General features: G+C 32.3%; 4 protein-coding genes across 4 annotated transcripts; 2 read left to right on the top strand and 2 right to left on the bottom strand.

The window, feature by feature from the left end:
* Window positions 1-885: 885 nt before the first annotated feature.
* On the bottom strand, window positions 886-22,774 carry LOC149898934 (ceramide synthase 5-like). Its single transcript, XM_090114322.1, has 8 exons — window positions 22,430-22,774; window positions 21,726-21,846; window positions 19,112-19,132; window positions 6,636-6,857; window positions 6,113-6,334; window positions 3,528-3,646; window positions 1,554-1,698; window positions 886-981 (listed from the first exon to the last, which is right to left on the bottom strand). The coding sequence occupies exons 1-8, from the start codon at window positions 22,606-22,608 to the stop codon at window positions 886-888; spliced, it is 1,125 nt and encodes a 374-aa protein (XP_089970448.1). The 5' UTR covers window positions 22,609-22,774.
* Window positions 22,775-23,609: 835 nt separating this feature from the next.
* Window positions 23,610-24,314, top strand: Polr3K (RNA polymerase III subunit K). The gene is made up of 2 exons (XM_090114422.1): window positions 23,610-23,947; window positions 24,129-24,314. The coding sequence occupies exons 1-2, from the start codon at window positions 23,807-23,809 to the stop codon at window positions 24,312-24,314; spliced, it is 327 nt and encodes a 108-aa protein (XP_089970548.1). The 5' UTR covers window positions 23,610-23,806.
* Window positions 24,315-24,343: 29 nt separating this feature from the next.
* Window positions 24,344-25,272, top strand: Tcs1 (Threonyl-carbamoyl synthesis 1). The gene has a single exon (XM_090114420.1). It carries the CDS (start codon window positions 24,344-24,346, stop codon window positions 25,073-25,075), a length of 732 nt encoding a protein of 243 aa, XP_089970546.1. The 3' UTR covers window positions 25,076-25,272.
* A 135-nt stretch (window positions 25,273-25,407) lies between these two features.
* LOC149898931 (mitochondrial inner membrane protease subunit 2) lies at window positions 25,408-26,309 on the bottom strand. The gene has a single exon (XM_090114421.1). It carries the CDS (start codon window positions 26,151-26,153, stop codon window positions 25,659-25,661), a length of 495 nt encoding a protein of 164 aa, XP_089970547.1. The 5' UTR covers window positions 26,154-26,309; the 3' UTR covers window positions 25,408-25,658.
* Window positions 26,310-26,940: the final 631 nt, after the last annotated feature.

The following is a 26,940-nucleotide window of genomic DNA, read 5'->3' as shown; positions in this document are numbered from 1 at the left end:
TTTCGAAATAAGAACCCCATCAAATTGTATAATGAAAATTTTCGGCAACAAACTAAAAATTGTCAATATTTATTTTTTATCAAAACTTTGTTTTTGCACGTTGAAATAAAATCAGGATGCAGGCATCATGATCGATTCTTCTTATTGTTTAAAACAAAAAATATATTTATAAACAATTTTAATTTCTTATGCTAAAACAGAGGTGAGCCGTGAGAGGTATGAAGGGACACCCGGGTGGAACGAAGTTACTAAAAAAACTGGCTTGCTTTCTATGAGAGAGAGATGGACAGAAAAACACCCGCACGCCGCACAGCTTACAACTATAGGAAAAAGTATCCTTACTACAACTTTTGGTCTTAATTCCTTCTAGCCCCCTTTCGCAACGCGCGATAAGGAATGGGGAATATTCATGTTTTTTGTCTTAAATTAATAGTTTACTATTTTATAACGTAGAAAAAAATATTGATGGGCTTCAAAACGGCTTCAAAATACTCTAGATATTTTTAAAAATGAAATTTAAATCTTTTTAAACATTTAAGCAGTTCAAACGCACGTGCGCGTTTTGCGTGACGTCACATGACACGTCCAGTGGGTGTTTACCTTCGTGTTTACTGTGGAGTGATGAATACAATGTCGTATCAGATGACGTCACATTTCGTTCGACCTATGGTGGCGCGTTTTGGAAGTTTGAATTTCGCTCCCTTATTTTGCACTTTTTGAATATTATTTTAGGGGTTTAAATAGTAAGTAAATAAAAAAAAAATCCTTTTCATTATAATATTACAATAATACATAAGTATTCGAGAAAAAAATATTTTAGGCAATTTCAAATTTTATGCATATTGACTATTGCTTCTCAAAAAAAAAACACACACAAATAAGCACTTACTTCCTACGACTCAATCTATTGGGAGTACTGTGGTTCGACTGATGCGAACTTTCGCTTACATCTGAGCTCGAACTGCGGATGTCGCCTTCCATCTGTAATATTTTATTAATATATCTTTTATTATTATTCTTTTTTTGTTATAAAGTATTAAGTAGATCGTATCGGGGCTTCGCATATGTGGATAAAAAGAAAAAAAAGACGTGTGGCACTCGGGGACTGCCGCGGTAAATCTATTGCATGCTATGCCTTCAAGCCACACCTCCGAGCCCGTCCCCGTTTTTTCGTTACGGAATTTCTCGATTCGGTCCCCGCGCTCAAGGCCCGCGATAGAAGCTATACAATAGCTTAATAAAATTTTATTAAACCTGGGGATATGTTAGTTATGTAAAGCTTATAAAAAATACTAAAGAAAAAAATATGTTTTTAGAGAAAAGCAAAAGGGCCTAACATTTTTTAGGTTGCTTTGCACTGTGCAATTATTTTTTTTATACAAAATGATTTTTGATGACGATGGCCAACTAATAATTGTCTCGCAGCTTTTATTAATAGTAATAATGAAATAAATAAACATCAAATAGACTTCGGAACATTATCATTAAGTATTTAAAAACTACCCTACTTTTTTCATTAATTAATTATTTCATGAATGACGTCACAATCTTACCTTCCCCGCGTTAATGGCCTTATACGCGACTTGCAGTATCAGCCACGTCCAGACCATGTGAAGGCACAATAATAGACAAAGCAGGGAGTTGAATATGTAGTACGCTGCGAACATCGGTAATAGCATCGGTGCCCTTATCGATGTACTGGAAAAATAATATTTATAATTATCTATACTAATATGATAAAGATGAAGAGTTTGTTTGTTTGTTTGACGCGCTAATCTCGGGAACTACTGGTCCGATTTGAAAAATTATTTTGGTGTTAGATAGCCCATTTATCGAGGAATGCTATAGGCTATAATATATTATCAAGCTAAGACCAACAGGAGCGGAGCAATGCGGGTGAAACCGCGGGGAACAGCTAGTTTCAAGATAAGAGTGAACAGAAACATTAACTAGAGAATTTTAATTACATTTTAATTACATACGTAAAATCACTTTTTATTGAAAACACATACACACACAAATAAACGCGCCCGCACATACACATACACGCACGCAAACACACCTGTTTAAATTTTATATAAGAAGTCAATTGACTGACCGGTTGGTTTGGTTGGTAGTGGCCCTGCCTTCCAAGCCAGAGGTCGTGGGTTCGATTCCCACCCGGGGCAAATACTTGTGTGATGAACATAGATGTTTGCTCTGTGTCTGGGTGTTAATTATCTATATAAGTATTTATTTAAAAATTATATATATATGTATGTTTATCAGCCATCTGGTCCATAACACAAGCGAAAGCTTAGTATGGGATCAGATTGTGCCGTGTGTGAAAATTGTCCTGTAATATTTATTATTTAATATTTATTTAATTATTTACTTAATTATATAAGTTGGTATACTGGAACAGGGGCATCAACGCTCGTATTTGATTTGCTGGAATAGTATTGTCACTACATATTTGTCTGTTAGAAATAAAATACACTATTATGCACACGTATACGCACGCGCACGCACACGCACTTGCTTATAATTTTATTAAATATGAAGGTACCATATTATAACATATTTATTATAGCATTAATGGGAAATAAAACTGGAAAGACATTCCTATAATTTCTATACATACTTGAACTTATGCTATTTAGTTATTTACTATAACATATACATATATACATTTTAAACAATAACGAATTTTCGTAAATTTTTAAACAAATAATATAAAATTTGAATAGCCATCATTTGGCAACTTTTCATAATAATTTAATTAAGTGAAGAAAGAATTCGTCAAATCGTTATCAGGAAATCAACCGGAAATGATAATGTAAGGCGGTGTGTACATTTTTCAGAGAAATTATGATTGCATTAAATTTTTCACGTTTCTAAGAAATCTCTAAAAATAGATCAATAATAATCTAATCTAATACTAATAATAAAATCTATACTAACATTATAAAGCTGAAGAGTTTGTTTGTTTGAACGCGCTAATCTCAGTTTACTGGGCCGATTTTAAAAATTCTTTCGGTGTCAGATAGCCCATTTATCGAGGAAATAGAGTATAGGCTATATCATCATCACGCTAAAACCAACAGGAGCAGAGCAACGCGGGTAAAACCGCGGGGCACAGTTAGTAATATTATAAATACTTGACTAACTATTTTATCACCTGTAATACTAGGAAATGTAAATATAGAAATGTCTGTTCCAGGTAGCAAGCCATTGCTTTTAAATACAAACACACACATTTCTTAGAAAATTATACATATTTCATAGAATAACGTTGCCTAATAGTCATTTAGAACTGTCTTCGTCCCGCGGTTTCACCAAATGAGTTTTCTTTTTATCCTAATGTTACCTTTAACATCAGCAATCTTTCAATGTCTAAAGTCCCGACAAAACTTGTCCAGCCTTTCCAGAGATTAGCCGGAACAAAATTGAAAAAAAAAAAATATTTTGGTGCATTTGCGACTAATTTCTCTGCTTGTTAAAACCTTACCCTTTCCTAATATCCTGCATTTTACTTTTTTCCTTACCTCCATATAATGTAGAACGGATATATCCCTAATCTAGTTATAATCCACAGGATGGTGAATATTGTGAATATCACATCGCAGAACTTTTGATAATTCGCATACTTCGCCGCTTTGGCTGCCTGAAATTAACACCAAAATTTAGTCATAAAATTCTCATTGCTCTTCTAGCTTCAAAGAAAAACGTACGAAAGTCGAGGAATTAGATAAGAGGACAAGATAAAAAACTGCGTGCAATAGAAGATATACAAGTTATACTATTGTTTCCATAACTTATCTACTATTGAAAACATTAGTTATGCTACTTTGAAACAAGGATCAATTACTCTTAGTCCTGAATGTGTAGTTACTAGAAAAAGGACCAAGATTAATTGACCCTTGAATGTGAATGTTCATGAAGTCGGAATCGAAGTGTAGCTTCACTAAGAAGTTGGATTTATTTGTTTCGTTGTTATAAAGAATAGATGTTCCACTATCTAGGAAGCCTTATTATGAGAAAAGACTTGTAGTTTGAAGTTTAAAACTGACATCATGCAATCTGATATTGTGCGCGGAAAACTTCCGTATAACACGACTAACTAGGAAGTTTTAAGTGTATTCGCTTTTCTGGCGTATTTTCCACGAGTACAATATGCGAAGTCATTAGTAAAAAAGTTTTAATTTGGCTCTTTTAAGCGCATATGCGGTTTTGGCTTCGTATTCTCTTAACGTCGATTGTGAAAGTATGTTCGACTAATTATCCAAACAAAGCATATGTTTACTGCGAATGTTTGCGCATTTATTTATTCCTTCATTTAAATTAGAATTCTGGGAGACTCCTGACTCAATGGGATGTAATCAACGAGTCACATCAACTAAAAAGATAATAGACTAGAGTAGATAATTTTTGAAACAAAAAAAAATCGCAGTCGGATGAAACCCATTAGAAAAGGAGGGGAATATGATAAAAATGTAAGGAAAAATAAATTACGGTCAATCCGAGTTCGGGAAGCGGGAGGGGGGAGCTTTTAAGAGAAAAAAATGGTTTCTCTCGATTTCCGACAAAACTACAAGTCCTATAGAAAAAAGTTCAATGGCAAAGTTGTAGGTAATTAAAATTTCTACTACTTTTGTATTCACAATTTTTTCACATAACCTAAAAATTTAGGTGAAAAATTCAAAAAACCAAGTTTTTGGTCTTTTATTTCTATCGACTTCAAAATTTATTTTTTTTCTACGAAATTTGGTGCAAACTTACTTTATTATGTCCCAAATACACTGTAATTTATTTGATTGAAAATATTTATTTTTTCGCCTTATTTTGAATTAATACCAAAAAAACAACCTAATTTTCAATCGAAAAGTCACCCGTCAAAATATCAGCTTTTTTCAAAAACTTGGGGTGCCTTTTATTCATTCAAATCTCTACTTTCATATGGTGTAAAAAAAATAAACACCACCATAGTAAATGTTCTCAGGAAATGCATACAAACAGTCTGAAAATTAGCTTTTACTAAATCAGGCACACTTCTCGAACTACCTGAAATGTTTTTATCGACATCATTTTGCTTTTGAATATGCTGTAAAATATTAAACTTAGAACAGATAATTATTTTTCTTTTGAAATATTACCGAAAAGCCGATACAAGAGAAGATATAGAGTTCAAGAAGTGTGCCTGATTTAGTAAAAGCTCATTATCACACTGTTTGTATGCATTTCCTGAGAACATTTACTACGGTGGTGTTTATTTTTTTTTACACCATATGAAAGTAGAGATTTCAATGAATAAAAGGCACTCCAAGTTTTTGAAAAAAGCTGATATTTTCACGGGTGACTTTTCGATTGAAAATTAGGTTGTTTTTTTGGTATTAATTCAAAATAAGGCGAAAAACTAAATATTTTCAATCAAATAAATTACAGTGTATTTGGGACATAATAAAGTAAGTTTGCACCAAATTTCGTAGAAAAAAAATAAATTTTGAAGTAGATAGAAATAAAAGACCAAAAACTTGGTTTTTTGAATTTTTCACCTAAATTTTTAGGTTATGTGAAAAAATTGTGAATACAAAAGTTGTAGAACTTTTAATTACCTACAACTTTGCCATTGAACTTTTGTCTATAGGACTTGTAGTTTTGTCGGAAATCGAGAGAAACCATTTTTTTCTCTTAAAAGCTCCCCCCTCCCGCTTCCCGAACTCGGATTGACCGTAATTTATTTTTCCTTACATTTTTATCATATTCCCCTCCTTTTCTAATGGGTTTCATCCGACTGCGATTTTTTTTATCTTTTCATTATTTTCAAAGGCTTCTACCCCAGTCTATAAGGGTAACTAACTCTACATAAATTATAGATAAATTGTTGGAAGTGGATTTGCCGTTATCTGTGCCAATTCTCTATATCTTATTTAACACAAACATTTCCAAAATCTCAACCCTTGAATTAAAATCTTTAAACTAAAAGCCCACTTAAGTACTAGTAATAACATCTTTATACCAGCAATACTGCGACTTTGCTGACGAAAACACATAATACACACATACACAACCGCTTAACAATATCTTCAACACTCATCAACATAAAATACCGAACGTCGAATAAATGTATTACCTCTAAGAATATATCAGCACAATCGTGGACCAGCAGCACTAGCGTGCCGATCCTATGCAAGTTGCAGACCCACGAGAATGAGAGCAGCGCGATGGTGGCGATGTGGTGCACGAACATCTGCCAGAAGTCCTTGCGACGGACGTCCCAGAATTGGGACAGCGTTAATGACCAATAGAAGGCAGATGATATCATGTAGTACCACCACACATCGCTCGTTACACCCTGTGGATAGTCGAAAGCTATTTTGTTTAAAATGGCATAGAGATGAAATTGGCTAACTTAAAAAGTAGTTACGTAACTTTGCCTAGGTTTCCTTTTTACCATGGTTCAACAAATGAATAATTTAATTTAGTTAGATTAGGGATATTACGAAATTTGAGATAGTTTGAGTAATGACAAAGCTTTTATTAAGTTTTCCAAACGATTATACTACGAAGGAGTCGTAGTATAAATAGCAAAACTGAATGTAAAAATTACGTATCCAAACAAAAAAAAATGTGCGTCTGCTCAATTATACACCGACCTGATGCGGATATCCAATATAACACTGGTCGATATCCCATAACCATTCTTTATCCCACAGGATAAACATTCCATACGAGAAGCTGTACAGGTAGAAGGAACACCTCCACAGGTTCTCGCAGAACTTGACGAGAGTGGAGGGCTTGTCCTGGCTCCGGCGGAGCCGCCACCAGCGCTCCACCTGCCGCTCCGTCATGTCCAGCTGCTTTGCTAACGCGCATAGCTGTAGAAGAAAGTTGGATATGGGCACAATTCTTTCGATAGATCGAATAATTACAATAAAATCCATAATGAATAAGGAAATATGCTGAGTGCGTATCATTAAAAGCAGTACACTCTACATGTAAATAGCTACCTAAAACATCTAGGATTCTACTAAATAATCTATTGCACTTTAAAGTTTAGCATAATTAAGGACAAAGCACAGATAGCATACAATAGCAAAGCATATTTTAGGTGAGAATAAGTGCATTATATAAATTGCAGTGATACTTCATAAAACTCGTCTACATGATTATTATTAATACCATATGACGACGCAAAAAGTGAAATATAAAATCAAACATAATTTACATGCGAAAATATACATTAACATGTCTGCAGATGCAGACGTCTTAATTTACTTTATTTCAGTATGTGCTAATGAGGTTGCAACATGCTTTTTAGTTTTTATATATTGTAAGATTATTTAAAAACATATTTTTAGCATTAATTTTAACTTTGACGAGGGTTCTGAACTACATATTATATGAGAAAAGAGTTGTAGTTTCAAGTTTAAAACTGACATCATGCAATCTGATGTTGTGCGGAAAACTTCTGTATAACACGACTAACTAGGAAGTTTTAAGTGTATTCGCTTTTCTGTCATATTTTCCACGAGTACATTATGCGAAGTCATTAGTAAAAACTTTTAATTTGAGTCTTATTAGCGCTTTACATATTGATAAAATGCGCTTGTAATACCGTGGGCGATAATTCCAAATAATTAAACAGTGCTCCAGTTAGGTCTGGATCTTATCCACAGAACATATAAAAGAGCTTATCTTATCCTCAGATAGGTCCGAGGATAATGTGAGATGATTCATTACAATATACATGAAGCCGGTTAAGATATGATGTAGTTACCACTTACCACCTACAAGCGAAACCAATCTAATCTCAATCGGAAAGTAAAGTATGAGGTCGAAATGTATTTTTAAAACGGTTTTACTGACACAAAGAGTTTCTTAATCTAGTATGATTATATATATTTTATGCAGTACATACAGTACAATTCGAAATTAAAACAATATGTACTTTTTAGTAGTTAGGTATCTGATTTTCGTATTTAAATAAATCTATACATATAATAAATCTGTAGAAGCGTAGTATATTATTATTAGTCTGTGGTAGAAGGGTCAATTCTGTACATTGAAAATATTGAAAAAATAAATAGCAGGGGGTGTTACTGGATCGATACCAAACCCAAATATTTGATTAAAAAAATTTTTGTCTGTCTGTCTGTATGTGAAGACATCACGTGAAAACTAACGGTTCGATTTCAATGAAACTTGGTATAATTATACCTTATTATCCTGGGCGTAAAATAGGATACTTTTTATCCTGGAAAAATACGTAGAAATAAAATAATCTTAATTTTTCAGTTTTATCCATAGACGTTGTTCTGTAGAACCGCGAACACACGTTGGGTATTATTATAGGCCTAGCCGTATTTGAGTCCAATAGATATTTATAAGATGTAATTGTCAGAGTTACTCAAAATGGAGAAATAAACCATCCACGCGAAGACCGACATCCGCTCGGACGGAGTCGCGGGCGGAAGCTAGTAATAAATAAATATTTTAGGACAATTTTCACACACGGCACAATCTGATCCTATACTAAGTTTTCGCTTGTATTATGGAAACCAGATGGTTGATAAACATACATATATAATTTTAAATAAATACTTATATAGATAATTATTAACACCCAGACACATGGCAAACATCTGTGTTCATCACACAAATATTTGCCCCGGGAGGGAATCGAACCCACGACCTCTGGCTTGGAAGGTAGGGCCCACAGACATATATATTTGGTTTGTGGTAGGGCCACTACCAACCAAGCCAACCGGTCAATCGAATATAAGGTCATAAAGAAATTATTTTCCTTTTATCCGAAAAGCTATCGTTTCGAAAAAAATTGAGAATTTACTTGAATATTGATAACACATTGTAAGGCACGTGTTTCGAGATTAAAAAATGTTATCAAAATAACGCTGAGAAACACCTGATACCGACTGGTTATCGCTCATTCATTCTCGCTATCAATATGGGACAGAAGATTTGCTTATCAACGCAGCCTACGATTATAACATGCCTTCGTCACTTTGACAATAAAACCGCAATATATGTAATCCCCGATTATCTGTGTTATATTTTCTGTTAAGTATCTGCTGACGTCACCACGGAAGGGAGTTACGCCCTGATTCTTATTAACAGAGCTTCGATATTGTGTTCTTGATACATATTTCAGAATTATTATGACATGTCAGGTGTTTTAAAATGGCAGATAACCTTTGGAATTGAGGGCAGTCATTCTACAATTATTATTTTACTTGTAGGGGTAAAGAACCCTGGGAATTTTATGCTTTGTGAGATATACGACATTTGAGATAAATGAATAACGCAAAATTAGATACGTCTCAAAGCCTGTGTTGTTGTAGCCAGTAAAATACAGTTCAAAATAATCACTAAAACATAAACAGAGCTTCAAAATTATAAACATATTATCTTTATTCTGTTAGTGAACAACAACCCCGAAATCGTTATCTTCGTTCTCAAAGGAGATAAATGACAAATGTTCCAGCCAGGGGTTCGGGAAATTTAGGTACAGAATCATCCACTTTTGCTCAAAACCAAAATTAATTCTAACTACATTTTATTCTAGTGCAGAAGAAATTGACCTACAATTACAGGATTATATGGAAGACTATTTAATCCAGCATATAAAGTCGTCAGGGTCAAATTACTAGGACAATGTGGCAAAATGTAATAGTAGCATTATGTAGGAAATATGTTTCCGCAACACGACATTCTAATCTGAATAATGGATAGCAGTTTCAATCGAAGCATGCAACTTTTGAATATTAATTATGTGCAGCATTAATCCTTACTCAAAGTTCGCGACTTTTAACAGCTTTTTAATTTATACTGCAGTAAATATAAATTTAGAAATTTTGGTGCAAGTAATTAATGTATATCAGAACAAAGTTCTAAAGTAAAATATAAAAATTCAACCGGACGAAGGTGTGATAAAACATAATCTAAACTAGATATAATGTGTAGGAAATTTGAGATTATACGCATCGAATTGAATTCAATAATCTGAGGCATCAATACTACCGCAAGAATAAAATATGTACAATCACCACTAAGGACTAACACATTTACACCACAGCTGGATCTGAAACCCTGAAAGCAAGTGCACACACGACTTCATTTTCAACGTTTATTGGAGGTGCTTACGAAAGTGGGTCGTAAGCCAAGGTCTGTTTTAGTACTCGCCGTGATAATTGGTCGCTCAATGAACGCACATTGTGCTAAACGCCGAGATTTCTAAACTACACAGAATCCAATAGCTGCGTTAATAGCGCGCTATTGCCGTCCGCTTCGAAGGACCGAAAGCTCTTTTGTGTAATGCGCTAGTACTAAGTGGAGCACTAAACGCTCACGTGTACGGAATTCGGTGATTTTAAATATGTTAGAATATCGTTATTAAATTCGCAATGCAACTATGAAAAAGACACAAATAAATTTTATTAGATGAAGTTCCACCTACGACAACGACGAATTCAACGACAGTACATGACTGAGCAGCGGCTCTTCTATTTTACTTTTACGAATTGAAATTCTCAATGTTCTCGGAAAGAGGTAAATAAGTACAACATACATTAGCAATCTCGTGCAAAATATACCGAATCCATAACATTCTGCAATTCCACATCCCACTACCCATTATAGCTCATCAACCGTCCAAGTGATTTATACTTCCGTCAGACGCCACATCCCAAACAAACATTAAGATTTTAGACACATCAGAAAACATTGACGATAGTAAATCTTTCACTAGGTATTTATCTTGTAAGCTCCAGTGTCTAAGTGTCTCTAATTTCTCGTAAAGAGGCCACGGTCACGCGCGGTTAAATCATGTATGAATTGTTGTAAAAATTGGGTTATAAATCGCTATCTAGATTGTTAAAAAATTGCTTTATTACGGCACAATTGAGAGATATAGATATGAAATTGTCGAAATTGCCTGAAACACGAATTTTCCTTCGAGTTAGGAATTTTAATATAAATAAGTGGGTTTGAACTGATTGGTGAAATGATCACGTTTTATGAAGATACATTAATTTCAAGATCACTATAAAAATAGACGGAAAAACGTTCCAGTTTGTGTGACTTTGGCTTATTAAAATGATTAAGAAATCATATAATACATCCAGTCAATATTTTGTTTGATAGCTATTTCCGTTTATATGCGGAAACTGTTTATAGAAAATACAAATAGATGCTATATTATTAAAAGACCCTCTCCAACTCCAAGATAAAAAAAATTCGTTTACAAAAAATAAAACAGTTACATTTAGTTCAATGAATAAAGTTCCCTTTGAGTGAACATGCAGCTCCGTTATCATAACATAATCAAGAACCGTAATATCTTTAGTAATTTACTATTTAACTGCTTCATTAATCTCAACGATGCTCATAAGGACGACCGTTTTATCATTTACACTTATATTGCATAATTAGAATTTCAGAGTACTTTCGTTAAGTTTATGTAGTTCTAGAATAATGTGAGGCACATTTTGCACAATTTGCTATATTTATATCTTTTATTTTCTTATAACTAATATCTATTTCTAAAAAGTGCATATTTAATCTTCATATTATCTTCTCTTATATATAAAAATGAATCGCAAAATGTGTTGGTAAGCGCATAACTCGAGAACGGCTGAACCGATTTCGATAATTCTTTTTTTATTATATTCCTTGAAGTACGAGGATGATTTTTATGTAGAGAAAACGTAAACATGTACCACGGGCAAAGCCGGGGCGGACCGCTAGTCTTATATATAAAAATGAATCGCAAAATGTGTTGGTAAGCGCATAACTCGAGAACGGCTGAACCGATTTCGATAATTCTTTTTTTATTATATTCCTTGAAGTACGAGGATGGTTTTTATGTAGAGAAAACGTAAATATGTACCACGGGCGAAGCCGGGGCGGCCCGCTAGTATAGCTATAAAATATTATAGGGATGCGGAAACGACTTTAGTGAATTTTAACATAATTAATTTTGTGCCCACGGTTAAAGAAATAGTTTAATGTTGTTATTATAGATGCCGTCACATCTATAATAAAATGATGTTTCATGATAGAAAATTAGAAACAACGTATCTCGAGGAAGCTCAGAATTTACTTAACGATCTCTATCTTCTCCGGAAATTAATTCCTGTCACTTTTATTCCCACAACGTTTCATATATTATGCACATATGTACCCACATACAGCGTACAGATGCATTGCACTAATATAATTATTGAAATTGCGCAAGTTTCGCGTGCCATTCACACGGCAAATCTTCGACACGTGGATCGCGAGTATCAGATAATAAATCGATTACCGTATTAACATATACGTTGAAAAAATTACTAATTATTATGTACTTTCTCTAGAAGATGCTATATTCAATTTGTCTTAGTATTTTCTAGCCCGATTTTCTCCCCATGCGTAACGTCCGCGTCGGGATAATAATACAATAATCCGCTAAAATCTTTTGAAGTAAAACTTTTTAGGCGCGTTGAGAGTAAAATTTCAGTTGCGTCATGGCAATGCCGTCACGTCATGTAGTATAAGACGACGATTTTGGTATCTTTCAATCTCCCAAAGAAGTTTCACTTCTGACACGTGTGCCTTTTTTTTCTTTTGTTTTTCTTGTCTTAGCAAATCGTGTGGTAAATATTTAGCGTAAGTAGGTCAAATATACGCTAATCCGCATCTATCCGCGATCCGCATTCAGATGTGACATAGGAACGAAAATGAAAGCGCCCCTGTCCAGCTACTGCAGAATGGATGTCTTTGCTGGCTTTTTAATTTTCTTATATTTAGGGCTTTTAACAGCATCTTCAGGTTGTTATTAAGATTGCAATATACAAAAAACCATTCAAACAACATTTATCTATTCAATTAGACTTCTTTAAGAAACACTTTTGAATCGTAATAACATAGTTTTCCATTTACCACGGATTCGGAAAACAGTTTCAATTTATTTATTTGGTTTACCAACGTTTCTATGGAGAACAACCGGCACGAAAAAGAGCTTTAAAAATCATGTCAATATTATAATTTTACTAGCTTTCCACCCGCAGCTTCGCCCGCGCAGTCAAAGAAAAACCCGCATAGCTCCCGTTCCCGTGAGATTTCCGGGATAAAACCTATCCTATTCCCCGGGGTAAAAAGTAGCCTATGTCCTTTCTCGGGTATCAAAAATCAAAATATCTCTATACCAAATTTCATGCAAATTGGTTCAGTAGTTAAGGCGTGATTGAGTAACAGACAGACAGACAGAGTTACTTTCGCATTTATAATATTAGTATGGATGTCTTATGTTTGACTGCAGATCGAAAACTTCGGGTGAAATATAACCGCTAAAGAAGTTAGCGCTTCATATTAAATGTTTTATTTACTCAGTTTTAGGATACAAAAATTCCGTTCTGATGTATGGGCTTTTCCATTGACTGAACCATCTCCACTTTGAAAGCCGTCATTATTTTCATTACCATACGTTTATTCTCTAGATACGCTTACGCATTCCATGCTTCAATTAACGTAATTAAAGTGGACCGTAAAAATGATTAAACACATTAATACAAGCACTATACATACAGCATTACAAATAACATCTTGGAGCTCTAATTAAACAATACAACACTTGCTCCTAATTCGTTTGGCCGTTTGAAAAGACCGCGTTTTGGTTTGGAACTTTCAGTGAATGAATTCAGTTTCTTTTTATTGATATTGAAGTATCTCAAAACTCAAACATTTATTTATTCAATTAGACTTCTTATAAAAGCACTTTTGAACCGTCATAACATTTATTACCATTAAAATTCTAAACTTCTAAATATAAATATTCTAATTGAAAGTTATAACTGCCACTATACAACGCTATTAACGCACAAAGCTATGGAAACTGAAGATCCAATAATACCAAGATATTAAATAAACAAATAAATATCATGCGTATTTATACTACTGCATACACAATCTGTAATTCATCGCAATATGCATCTAGAACAGCACCCACACTGCAGTCACCAGTCACAAATGAATTCGGCAAATTGTTTCTTCTCTTGAGTTTCATTGATTGTTTGTCTCTACAATCTAAGTATCTCAGAAACAATTATTTTTGTGTTGAATTATCGAAATAGATAAGGCTGTATAACGTAATGCTATGACCAATCGGAGCATTGATAAAGAGATTTAGAAAAGTTAGAAAAATATCCTTTTGAGACGAGACGAAGTTGTCTCATGTATATAGCATAGTTTAATAGTGATGGAACCTACACTTTTAATAAGCCTAGGTCACTTAATTCCTAAACCATTATTCAAAAAACTGTATCACAAAAACGCAATGCATGTTTATTCAGTAACAATTAAACAACTCTATCTCAAAAAACAAAACAAATTATAAGTATAATTGGCCTCAATACGAAGAAATTTTACGCACTATATCCTCCACACAGTGGGCATTTAAAAGCGGACATATGGTAAAGCAGAGCTTAATTAAAAAGTGCAGGAATACTAACCGTTCGCCGCAATAAGGCGGGTTCACACAGAGCGAGCGCCGAGCAGCCTCGCAATGCAATTGCAACGCGAAGCAGCTCGCCTTGTGGATCGCTCGAGTGAGGAAAATGACGTCACACGCGCTTCCTTTATTAAGCCACATTCACACAGCTTTTTGGGGCACTAATTCAAACTTAAACATTTATTAATTCAATTAGACTTCTAATTTCTACGGAGAAGAAGCGGCAAGAAGCTCCAAAGTTTCTTTTAAAAACATGACCATATTACATTTTATTTTTAGATGATATGCTAACAGCTAAAGAACTGTCCTGTGTTCTATGGTGTTGATAATTGCTTCGCGAGGCTGCTCGCTCTGTGTGGACTTGCCTATTATCATGCGTAAAGCGCTAGTGCGAATGAGGCCGATGAGTTTGAAGGGCCTTCAGAGCAGTAGCATTTATTAAATCGTACATTTCAGAAATGCGCATTAATTTCTTACACAAGGTATATAATATTATGGAAGAATATATGAATGGAAATTTGATTTTGAATATGTTGGTAAGGGTTAAACTGATTCGGATTCTTTATTCTTCAGTTTGAACAGCTAATTTTTAGTTAAAAAATCTAGTTAAACTATGTAGTACTTAGCAATATGTATTATTGCTAACTATATTCTTCTAAATAATTTAAACGTATTAAAATAATTATTAATTTTAATACAATAAAATTAAAAACATAGATACTAACGACCTTTCTAAATCAAGATTGTATGTATTTGATTTAATCCCCTTTTAATTGTCGTTACAATTTTAACGACACTAATAAAATAGTAATAAAAATCAATAACATATTGTTATCACAGTATAGGAAAAAATATGTCAATTAGGTACATCATAGAATCAACTAGTAGACAATTGAGACAATCATCATCAATACAACGGAGCATGTGATGAAAACAATTTGTTTCGTCATATTATATAGATTAAAAATCGTACTTATACAGTAGTCAGTAAGCACGGTTGATTTATTTATTTTTAATTTATTTTAGTGACCAGTCAGCGAAGTACATTGCTATCCAACTTTGAGAACTTGATGAGGTATTTTAAAACATGTCCGTGCGGTAAAATCGTGCGGTTTCGTACCCGTCACCCGTGTAAACCTTACTTAAGTGACTTAGAATACTTAACTTTTCTTTTCAACCAAACTCAATCCAATCTGGAAGAAGCGTTTAGTCCTGTATACTTCTGATAATGGCATTCGCTTATGTACTACTACGTAGACATGACTTATCTGCAAGAAGCTTATATCTAATACACTGGAGATTGCACTATGACCATTAACTTGTAACAAGAAAATATGACGTTGAATGACGCCTGTATGTTTTTTTATCCCTTTCACACCTAACTTGGCAAGTTGGTGTGAAAGGAATAAAAAAACATACACAACAATCAACAACAATCTCCAGTGTATTAGATATAAGCTTCTTGCTTATCAGCATTGTCGTGACACCTTCGACATTTCAAGTTCGTGTGCAAACATTACAAAAGTGTCTACTTGGCGCAAATACCTACTTACTGCAGATCGTATGCTAGTTGTTTTAGCAATATTTGACTATTTTATGGACAAGGTATTATGAAGGTATTATGCTTTTTATTCGAGTGCATCAAAAACGTATCTCTAACTACATTCTCATTGGAATATGTTTTTGAGAATATCGTAGTAGGTATCTTATGCAGGTGATAAGGACCCCCCGCAGACAGGATATTTATTAATATTATAATCAGGTACTTGCATATAATATTCTGGTCAATGTGATCAAGGTTCTAGAAATTATAAGTTTCAAAATGTATATGTAGTTATCAAGAAGGAAAAATGTAGATATCAAGAGACCGTAACAATATTAAAATAAATAAAAATATAAATCGTTTATTTGTTTCATAACACAGTGTACACTGTACAATCAGTTTTGAATACAGTAAAAATTGCATATTATAATAACGGGCACTTAATAGAGATACACTAGTCCCCACACTAGAATCCCCTGTGTTGTGGGAAACTATAAAAATAAAATAAAAATAAAATAACATTTATTTGCCAAAAACATGGTACAGAGAGGTGTGAAGAAATAATTGTTCAGCATGTTTCGCTTTGTATAAAGCATGCAAATATATGCGTAAAACAGATAGGTATACTAGATCTAATACACTACACATGCATATTATACAATCGATTTAGCAATTATCATTTAAGGTCAAAAAATTCTTTTAGGCTATAAAAACAATTAATAATCAGCCATTTCTTTAACTTATTTTTAAACACATTCAATGTCTGGTTTCTTATGCATTTAGGAACATGGTTAAATATTTTTATAAGCATAATATATATAAGCATAATATATATACCTATAATATCTATTATTACGGTCTCTTGATATCTACATTTTTCGAGAAAAACTTAACAAATACACAAGTAATGTAGGTATGTACCTACCTTATTCGGAATCTAGGAATTGTATAATGAACCGACTATAAAAATACAAATAAAGCTCATAAATTCCCATGCGGGTCGTCAATTATTTTATTGATTTAGATCTCTTAATATATTTATGAACCCCTATCATATAGATTTCATACAATACTTTTCTCGTCTGATTTCTTGATTACTTTCTAATATGCCTGCATATTACTACTTACCTACTACTTTATTAATAAATTATTTAATAATCGTATTTTTATTGCTGTATTGTGTCTACGTAGGTACATAATAAAAAAATCATTGATAGATTCAATACTATTGTATTTAAGAATTCAGTATACTTTGAGTAATGTTTATTAACATTTAGATTGAAATTATTGGCAACCGAACGCGAACCACAGAATACTAGCTAAACCGAATTTAAAAGCAAGTTGACTCAAAACGCAAAATTATCCAAAGCGTTTTCACGATTTTCAGATCTATCTATAATATCGATAGATTAAACATAATGACATATGTACCTACTTACAATTAAATAATCGATTATTAATTTATTAAAAATCATATAGATAGATTAAATATTATGTAAGTATGTACTTATAATTAAAAAATCGATTATTTAAAAAAAATAATTATTCTTGACACCAGACAAATGATGACAAAAAAAACTAAATTTCATATTTTACAATTTAATAAAAAACCGTTGCGTAAACTTTTGCGCTACGAAATTTTCCGTGGATAACCCCACTGGATATATTTTTTTAATTTGTTGAAAAATTTAAGTGTCTTGACAGTTGACATAGTTGGGTGGTTTTGAAAATAAATATTCGCAATACGATACGTTTATATTCACTTCGTTAATTTAAATCAACAATATTATATCCTTTAAAATATAATAAAGTAACTAATAGTTTTTATCAAAATAATAATAGACAATACAATATATTTTTCCTGTTGCCGGATACACTTGGGTTAATTAACGTAAATTATTTTTATATGTCAAAATTCAGACTTATTACGTTCATATTTTAAGTTACGTGAATAAGATTAATTTGTTTATATTGCCCTTTTTATAACTAGATATAATTTGCAGACGAAAATTCTAGTACATTCATTTAAAGTATCACAGCATGCAAACTATAATCTAACTATCAAGCCACAAATATATGTATATGTACAGCATTTTTTCTGAGAAGTAAGATATAGAGTGCATTCTATATTATAGTTATAGCAACTTTTAAGGTCCTACAAGTCATGTTCATTTTTACAAAATGTCTAATTTTATTTTTGAATTGCAATTGTTTTTGTTAAATGAAAAGAAATATGTACTTATTATTGGTGTTTTCGATTATAATTTATGAGAACACTAGCTTACCGCCCGCGGCTTCGCCCGCTTTGTCTCAAACCTAATAAATTATACACTAAAACCTTCCTATTGAATCACTATGTATTAAAAAAAACCGCATCAAAATCCGTTCCGTAGTTTTAAAGATTTAAGCATACAAATGGACAAAGGGACATAGGGACAGAAAAAGCGACTTTGTTTTATATTATGTAGTGAAGATGTCAAAAACATAATAATTATAAACATTATATTCAATCGCGACAAGAGGGAAATATTTGTTAAAGAATTACGTACTTGAACAATATCTTTGTGGGCCTTAAAAATTGTTAATAAATGTAAATAATTTGGAAAATCCAAAAGTGCACGCCTCATAATTTTTTTTTAATAAATATTTATTAATTATTATTTTTGTTTATTTAATAACAATTAAACCACATCGAATCAGACCCTGAAAAATGAAAGGGTTCTATTCCTGAGCATACTCAAGCGTAAGAGAAAAAAAAAGACTCGATTAGTAAAGTATTTCGGTCGCTATCGTGTTAACAAGAAAAAGGATCCGCACATACAGACACACGGACGTCCAAGACAGAACTTTTTTAAACTGTTTTTTAACTAGTTTAAATAACAAAAATGACATCAAAAATATCATGAACGTTAAAAATAGTGTTTTTTCTTAATATGTGTGTGTATGTATTATCTTACAAGTGCAATGTATGATACATAAAGACATTTTAAGTTTGAAAAATCAGATGTTTTGCGCGAAGTGACAGTAGTACCCACCTCAACGCTTCGCTTATGAGGCGTGCAATATAGTGCAAAAATTACCTGTTCCCTGCTCAAAAAGAACTGAAAAGAAAGGAAGCACAGTTAGAGGTTACACAAGCCACACAACACCAAACCGTAATTACTTCTGAAGATATAGAATGGTCTCATATTTTCCTTATTAAATGATGAATTAAACCCGGCACATGTCATCATAAATAATTTGAAAGCCACGGGAAAAAGAAAGTACATAAGGTAAATAGAAAAACTAATAAAATATTTATTTTTTAGGATTCCGTGCCGAAAGGTAAAATGGGACCCTATTATTGGACTTCGCTGTTTGGCTGTACGGTCCGACTGCAACTGTCACCACGCTGTATCTCATAAACCGTGATAGCTAGACAGTTGTTATTTTTAAAGATGATGTTTATGATTTTGGAATTGTTAAAGCAACAGCGGCCGTCGTTATAAATTGTATAGGAGAACTTCTTTTTCGCAAAACATATATCGATGTACGGAACCCTTACCATCGCGAGTCTGACTCGCACTTGACCGATTTTTATTACGTTTTTCGCAAATTATATGGCTTTATAATCATACCATTGATAATAGATAAATGCATTCGAGTTGTTACTGAGTTCATTTTACATAATGATAATATTTTTGAGCTCTAGTGCAAATTGTCATTGCTGGTAATTTGATGACATTCAGGTAGATTTGAATTCGTCTATACTTCATGCACGTTATGCATTTTCCTACTAAGTATCTGTGCATATTAAATGCATCGAAATATACGGAATTTTATAACAATTATTCAACGAAACATTCAGAAAATGAAAGCTATACTTTTACAAATTATACTTTGTATATTGGCCTTATTTTTGAGCCCTACATAATAGATGTTTGCAAATATCATATTTTTTAATTTTTACAATGTCAATTGTAAAAATTGTAATGTAAAATTTCACCTTTTACGAATCTAGTGGTACATCTGTAAAATGTTCGTATACGGGATAATCTTATCTAAAGTTTCTAATGCGTCATGTTCATAAAGTACAGTGTGGTAAACAATATTACACTTATATTATCAGGAACAATCGCAGACACTGCAAACGGAAGTATGAATATTCGCGATATAAAATGAATGTATTTGATGCAAGATTTCATTAATAAGGATTGTGTCCAGGATTTAATTGGAAGATTTCCATTGCTTTGAAATTTGAATATTATAAGTTTATAAATATATTTAAAAAGACTAGAAAAAATTAGATCACGAGGCGGGACTCGAACCCGCATCGTTTCACGCCAATCCGGGGCGGATGCCTGACCAACTCGGCCACCCATGACCCGCCAGAGCGATCGAATAAATTATTCTATTCTTTCAGTTTTATGTGTCTAAGGGACACACCGTTATGTAAGTTTAAAAAAACATCGTGAGGAAACCGACATGTCAAACAAACAAAAAGTTCGACGAGATGTGACATCCGCCAACCCGCACTTGGCCAGCGTGGTGGATTACGACCTGATACGGGAGGCCTGTGTCCCAACAGTGGGAACATAATGAGCTGATGATGATGATGATGATTAGTTTGAAAGCGTTTTTTTTATTGGATTGTAACAAAGGAAAAGGAGAAAATATTTTTTTTTGCAATTGGTCAAAATTATGGGAGGGGGAGGATAGCTCAATGGTTAAGAATAACAGAGGAATGGCAGAAAAGGGGGCAGATTAGTATTGTAAAAAACATTACCTAATGTCTACAATGTATCAATACTTTTTCGAAATTAATAAAAACAAACCATTCCTTATCTTCACAAGTAATAAACTTAACTAGCACCATTACACTAGTTTAGTCACCCATGAATGAATTTTAATACAATGTGTTATTTCAAACTTAATTACGAAACATGTAAATGTAACTGAGCTATTAAAACCCCATTAATTTTTATACCATTATCCTAATATATTTTATCCATAAGGAAAATTGTTGAAATAGTGCACACAACTATTTCTAATCACACTTGACACATCACACACACATAGACAAACCATGCAACAATACACTCTTAATTATTATAGTTAATATATTCTATCCTTAATTGAGAATAATTGAACAAAAAATCAACTTCATAAAAATTTTTTTGAACAAAAAATTTTACGATTTTTTTTAACATTCTGCATAATATTTACTTCCTTGAAAAAAACTGTTGTTAATCCTATACCTACTATATTTTTTCAGACAAATAACAATCAATATTACTAATTTAAGAACATAGGACAGAAACATTGAAGTTGCTTTCTAAACTGGTATATGTATATATACAAATAAAATATAAGCAGATAGATAAATATAGCAGATCGCAACCGAACGAAAATTAATATTTGTTTTTTGTTGGGTTGCGATCTGCTCCCGAAATTGATATGTCACCTATGGGCCCGGCAAGATTGTAACCTGTTATGTGTATTTAATTTAAATAAATAAATAAAATGTATGATAAAAGTTCATTAATTCTTATATCTTTAAACTTTAATACTTTTCTTTGATAAGCCCATTAATAAATAACAGGTTTAAAAACTCGATGCATTTTTCAATTATTATATTACTATTTATTGAAAAATTTACTATATAATGTACTTTAGATAAGATAAGATATTCCATTAAGATAAATGATAGCTCACCTGTTTGTGTTTAATTTTAGAACACTCCTGATAAGCCGCTTCAAGTTTTGGATTACTAGGCGCTTTCTTGGACCTTGTGTTTTTTATGCCTAGTGATTTACCGAATGGTGCGAACCAATATCTGAAAAAAATATTTATAAGAATTTTTTTCAACACTGATTCAACTAAAATGAATCAAAAAATATGAAGTAAATAATTGTAATTTTATTTTTGCTTACTGCAATTAAATAATTTTGGTATGGTAACTATTTATATAATTAAAATATTTTAATAATATTCTACTTATATCTTCATTATTTTAATTTTTAAGGCATATTTGTTTTCTCCAAATTAGGCAAAAATTGTTATTGAATATGTAGATCATTAAATGTGACCTTTTTGTTGGATTTATTTATTAAAATAATTTGTGTGGAGGATCACAGAATAAATTCAAACATAGTTGAATCCATAACACAAAAAATAAAATGTTAAAACATTTTTTTTACGTATTTAAAACATATGAATGAAATTTATAATGCCTAAGTTCTAAAATAAAATAATATTATATCATCACAAGTAACTAACTGGTGATAACTAGCTGAAAATATAATAATAACCAATATTCTCTCTTATCATATTACTTTCAACTGATAATAAGAAGGCAGTGACCCACTAAAGAAGTAACGCCGACACCTGAAATATTTTTCTAAATAAATATAACTCACTTCTCTAAGCCGTGGCGTATGGCAATAACTACTAGGGCCAAGGGTATAGGATATAAGAGGTGCCTGTGATCATTATAAACCACTTCTTTATCTGGACCAGGAGCTATATCCTCCCAAGTAGTGTTCGGCGGCAACCACACATCTTCATCCCAAAATTTGTCCAATAGGTAACGTAACATTATCACCACTTTACACTAATAATCTCAGCACCAAAAACCTCTCGCCATCAATTAAACACCGAATAAATACAAAATAAGGTCATATAATACTTAAATTCATTAACAATAGATATTCCGAAATAATCGCTCTATTTTATCACGATACGTCAAGTATGATCAACATCTATCCGACGATTTGATTTTTGACTGATAGCAGGGTGACCAGCTCTACTAAATTATTTCCCTCAAAATTAAAGTTTAATTGCATCTAAAGATATAAATGATTAAACTTTAATATAATATACATAAGTAAAAATATAATATATTATACATGATTAAAACATAGCATGTCTGACAATTATTGTGACTCTTCTGCACTTTGCCAACCACAAAAAATTACTAGCGTAGATGGGCTATCAATAACTTTATTTTAATACAGTAATGACTTAACAATTTAATTTTGATTATTTAAAATGAATTCTTAATAACTTTGTAATCCTAAAAGAAAACTCTAGAAAATATTTCGTATAATTTTTATCGAATATCTTGTATTATTTGTTTACTTTTTGAATAAATCTATTTTTATCGGCTATACTTTAAGATAATCATTCCTTGTATCTTAAACTGATAACTGATGTGAATGTTAATTTTATCATAACTTTAGGGAAATTTAAAACATTGGCAACATTATAAGAAGCGTCAATGTCAGAATGTTTGGTACTCAGAGGAATGGTTTATTCCTCTGAGGTTTGGTATTTTCTTTTTAAATTTTTTTCCATAGAGACAATTTGACAACAGATGAACAGACAAAATTGTCTGTGAATAAAAAAGTAAATTACCGATTTTAAACAAGCTAACATGTTTTGTATCATATTATCTTGAGGACTTTATATCTATTTTAAAATTCTTTTCGTAATTATATCTATAAAAATTAGATCACGTTTACAGCGGTTTCGCAGCATAAGGCAGTGATGTCAATGTCAAGTGTCAAGATCAAGCAATCAAGCATCAAATATGTGTCAAATACCAATCATGTGGTCGTTCGCCGAATCGCTAGTTTTTTTTAAATATTAATAAAAATACCTTTACTAAAGTTTTGTGTTCTGTTATAAGTACAAATTCCAATTAGCACTTGTGCCCTATATTTCTAAATACATAACATCTGCGTTCAAAACACAATAAAGGTATAAATATGTATTAACATTAGTAACAGAAAATAATGTTATTTTGTCCAACGTGTGCGAATATTTTAATGGTTGAAGAAGCTCCAGAATCAGGGCTTCGATACGCATGCAACACATGTCCTTACATATATAACATAAAGAAGAAGGTGTCTGCAAAGACCTTCCCAAAATTAAAGGTAATTATTGCATCATACAATTATTAGTATTAACTCATAATAAATCGTTTTTACACGTCTGTTTTAAACTTTTGGATTTTCTTTTTGTTGCAAGTTAAACAAACATAGAAAATAATTTAAATTGTAATTATTGTTTGCAGTTTTCAAACTGATTTCTTATATTATATGTTTCTTGTTTCAGGAATTAGATTATATTATGGGCGGTGCTGCCGCATGGGAGAATGTAGATTCTACTGATGCTGTTTGCCCGAAATGCGGACATGGTAAAGCATTCTTTATGCAACTTCAAACACGATCTGCTGATGAACCAATGACAACTTTCTACAGATGTTGCGACCATAAGTGTGCTCACAACTGGCGAGATTAGATATAAATATTGTTCTATATATTGAAAGAATGAACATTTTCAAAAAGTTAAGTTTAGTCAGATTAGTTAGAAACAAAAGTGCTATAAAAATGAAGTACGAACCAACTCCAATAATACCATGTGGGGAGGAGAAGGCCTATGTGAAGGCAACAGATTATCTATCTAATGGTTATGTGATTGCTGTGCCTACTGATACAATATATGGGTTGGCATGTAGTGCCAATTGTCAGGATGCAATCAAAAAGCTATATGCAATAAAAGGCAGAGATTCGGCAAAACCAGTAGCAATCTGTGTCAGTAATATATCTGATGTAAGAAAGTGGGGCCAAGCAGATCATTTAAGTGACAATCTATTAACCAGCTTATTACCAGGGCCAGTGACTGTGGTATTAGAGAAAACTGAACGATTGAATAATCCATACTTGAATCCAAAAACAACAAAAATTGGTATAAGAATACCAAATCATAGTTTTATTAATAAAGTAACAAATGTGTTTGATATGCCCGTTGCGTTGACAAGTGCAAATTCTAGTAATGAACCATCATCACTGACTGTTAAGGAATTTGAACATTTGTTCAGCTATTTGGGTGCGGTTTTCGATGGTGGTATGTTGAGTCAAGGCTTGGATAAAAATCGGAGTGGCTCCACAGTGATTGATTTGTCTAAAATTGGATATTACGATATAATTAGAAAGGGTATTTCCTATGAAACAATTGTGAAAATTTTAAAGGAGCATGGGCTCAGCAGTATTGTTAAATAGTTGTAAAGAAGGATTAAATTTGATTGATTTAAATAGTGTTTTATATGGCTATGAGAAAGGTAAAATATTTTTATTTTTCAATTAAGTGTTGAATAAACTTGAAAAATTGACTAAAAATAATTTCAATCATATGAACATGTCTCCAACCAAATACTGTATGCAGAGGCTCTTTTTAAGAAATAATATGTTTTGGGCTACGTAACAAGTAACCAAGTAATTTCTGTGAAACAAGAAAAAAGTATTGTGCAACTTAATATTGCAGATGTATACTGTATTTTTGTGCTAAATTATAGATCTAGGACAGTAAAGGTTTTAAAATAAAAACAAAAGCATTTGATCAACAAAACTTTATTTTTCACAATATTTTTAAATTTCATTAAACTTATGTTTGAAGAGATGCTTATCCAATTTGGCAGTAATGATGAGATAAGCGCAGATCAAGACATTATTGTTCAGAAAAAAAGTATTTACATTTCACTACACTCTGTAATAAATATTGTAACAATTTATAAAACTAACACTTCATAACTAGAACTGTCTGTACTGAGATGCTGCTTCACTTTGGCTAAACTTATATTATTTGTCATATCTGGGTACTGACTGGTTTTCTGTGTTCTGGAACCTTCACTTCCAAGCTCTGCCATCTGTTTGGTGGCCACACTATAAATTTGGCCTTTGCATTTATTAAACCTAGAGAAACTGGACCAAATGTATTGCTATCCAAAGTGTGCCCTGTGTGATCACCTTCCACCCAGCAATGACCTTCAGGTACTCTCACATATGCAGTTTTATAGCCCAATGTACTCACAATATCTCCTTCTAAAGCTACAACACGTTTAATAATTTTTTGATTCGGATCTTTCGGAGACACGAGCGAGATTATGTCGCCTCTCTGTACATTGTAGTCCTTCACAGACCAACGGGATAGGAACACGTAGTCCGTGTTCGTAGATTCTGGATTTAATACCGGCTGCATTGATATACCTTCGACTCTCGCTACATAACCTACAGTATCCAGAAAAGTTACTCCGATCGGCACTCCAAGAAGCATCGATCTGAAAAGGCTTCGGATCCACATTGATGGGCCGGTGATTCCTGGTGCCAATAAAAATTAACCGACATAGTCGGTCTATCATTTATTGTTTCCTTTTAGAAAGGAAACATATTCAATTTTTTTTATAGCGAAATAAGAATTTCGTCCATAATCAGTCGGCGGACTCTTGACATTTGTGATTTGACAATTTTTTATTTAACTCTACTAACGTCAATGTCAGACGTAATTATAACAATTTGCTTCTATCTGTCAAATAATTCTAATAAAATAGACAAAGTAGAGAAATCCAAAATATTATGATCCATAAACCGTTAATTTTGGCTACATGTGCTTAAGCTACAAATTACAATTTAGAACTTGCGTTAATAAGACGTTATTAATTATTAGATTTGTTGTAGGAGATTGCCATTTTTTAAATTTATGTTACACTGTCAATCGGATCATAATAAATTGTGTCAATCTATTTCAGATTGAAAGACAAACTTTAAAAATATTATTATTGAATGAGATACGAAAAAGGATTTGTAAAATAGAAAACAGTCAATTTCATAATAGCTAGATTTTTTTTTCTATTTTAATAAAATTTTTTTTCTAATAAAATATATCAGTTGAACTTATTCTGTCTTTCTGAAAATTTAATCTCATGTAACTTTATAATGTACAATCAAATAGAACCCAAAATTACAATTAATAAATCCGTAATAAAAACAGATATCATGGTGCAAATACAAAAATTAATTAATCATCATTATATTTTTTAGCCTGTGGTATGTCACTAGACATCACTCGAAATGAATGACCATAGATTATA

This window comes from Colias eurytheme, chromosome 21 (assembly GCF_061535395.1).
Source record: "Colias eurytheme isolate Ceu_HAF_F1 chromosome 21, ilColEury1 Martin Lab GWU primary, whole genome shotgun sequence".
Classification (NCBI taxonomy): domain Eukaryota; kingdom Metazoa; phylum Arthropoda; class Insecta; order Lepidoptera; family Pieridae; genus Colias; species Colias eurytheme.
This window is presented reverse-complemented; position numbering and strand designations above follow the sequence as displayed.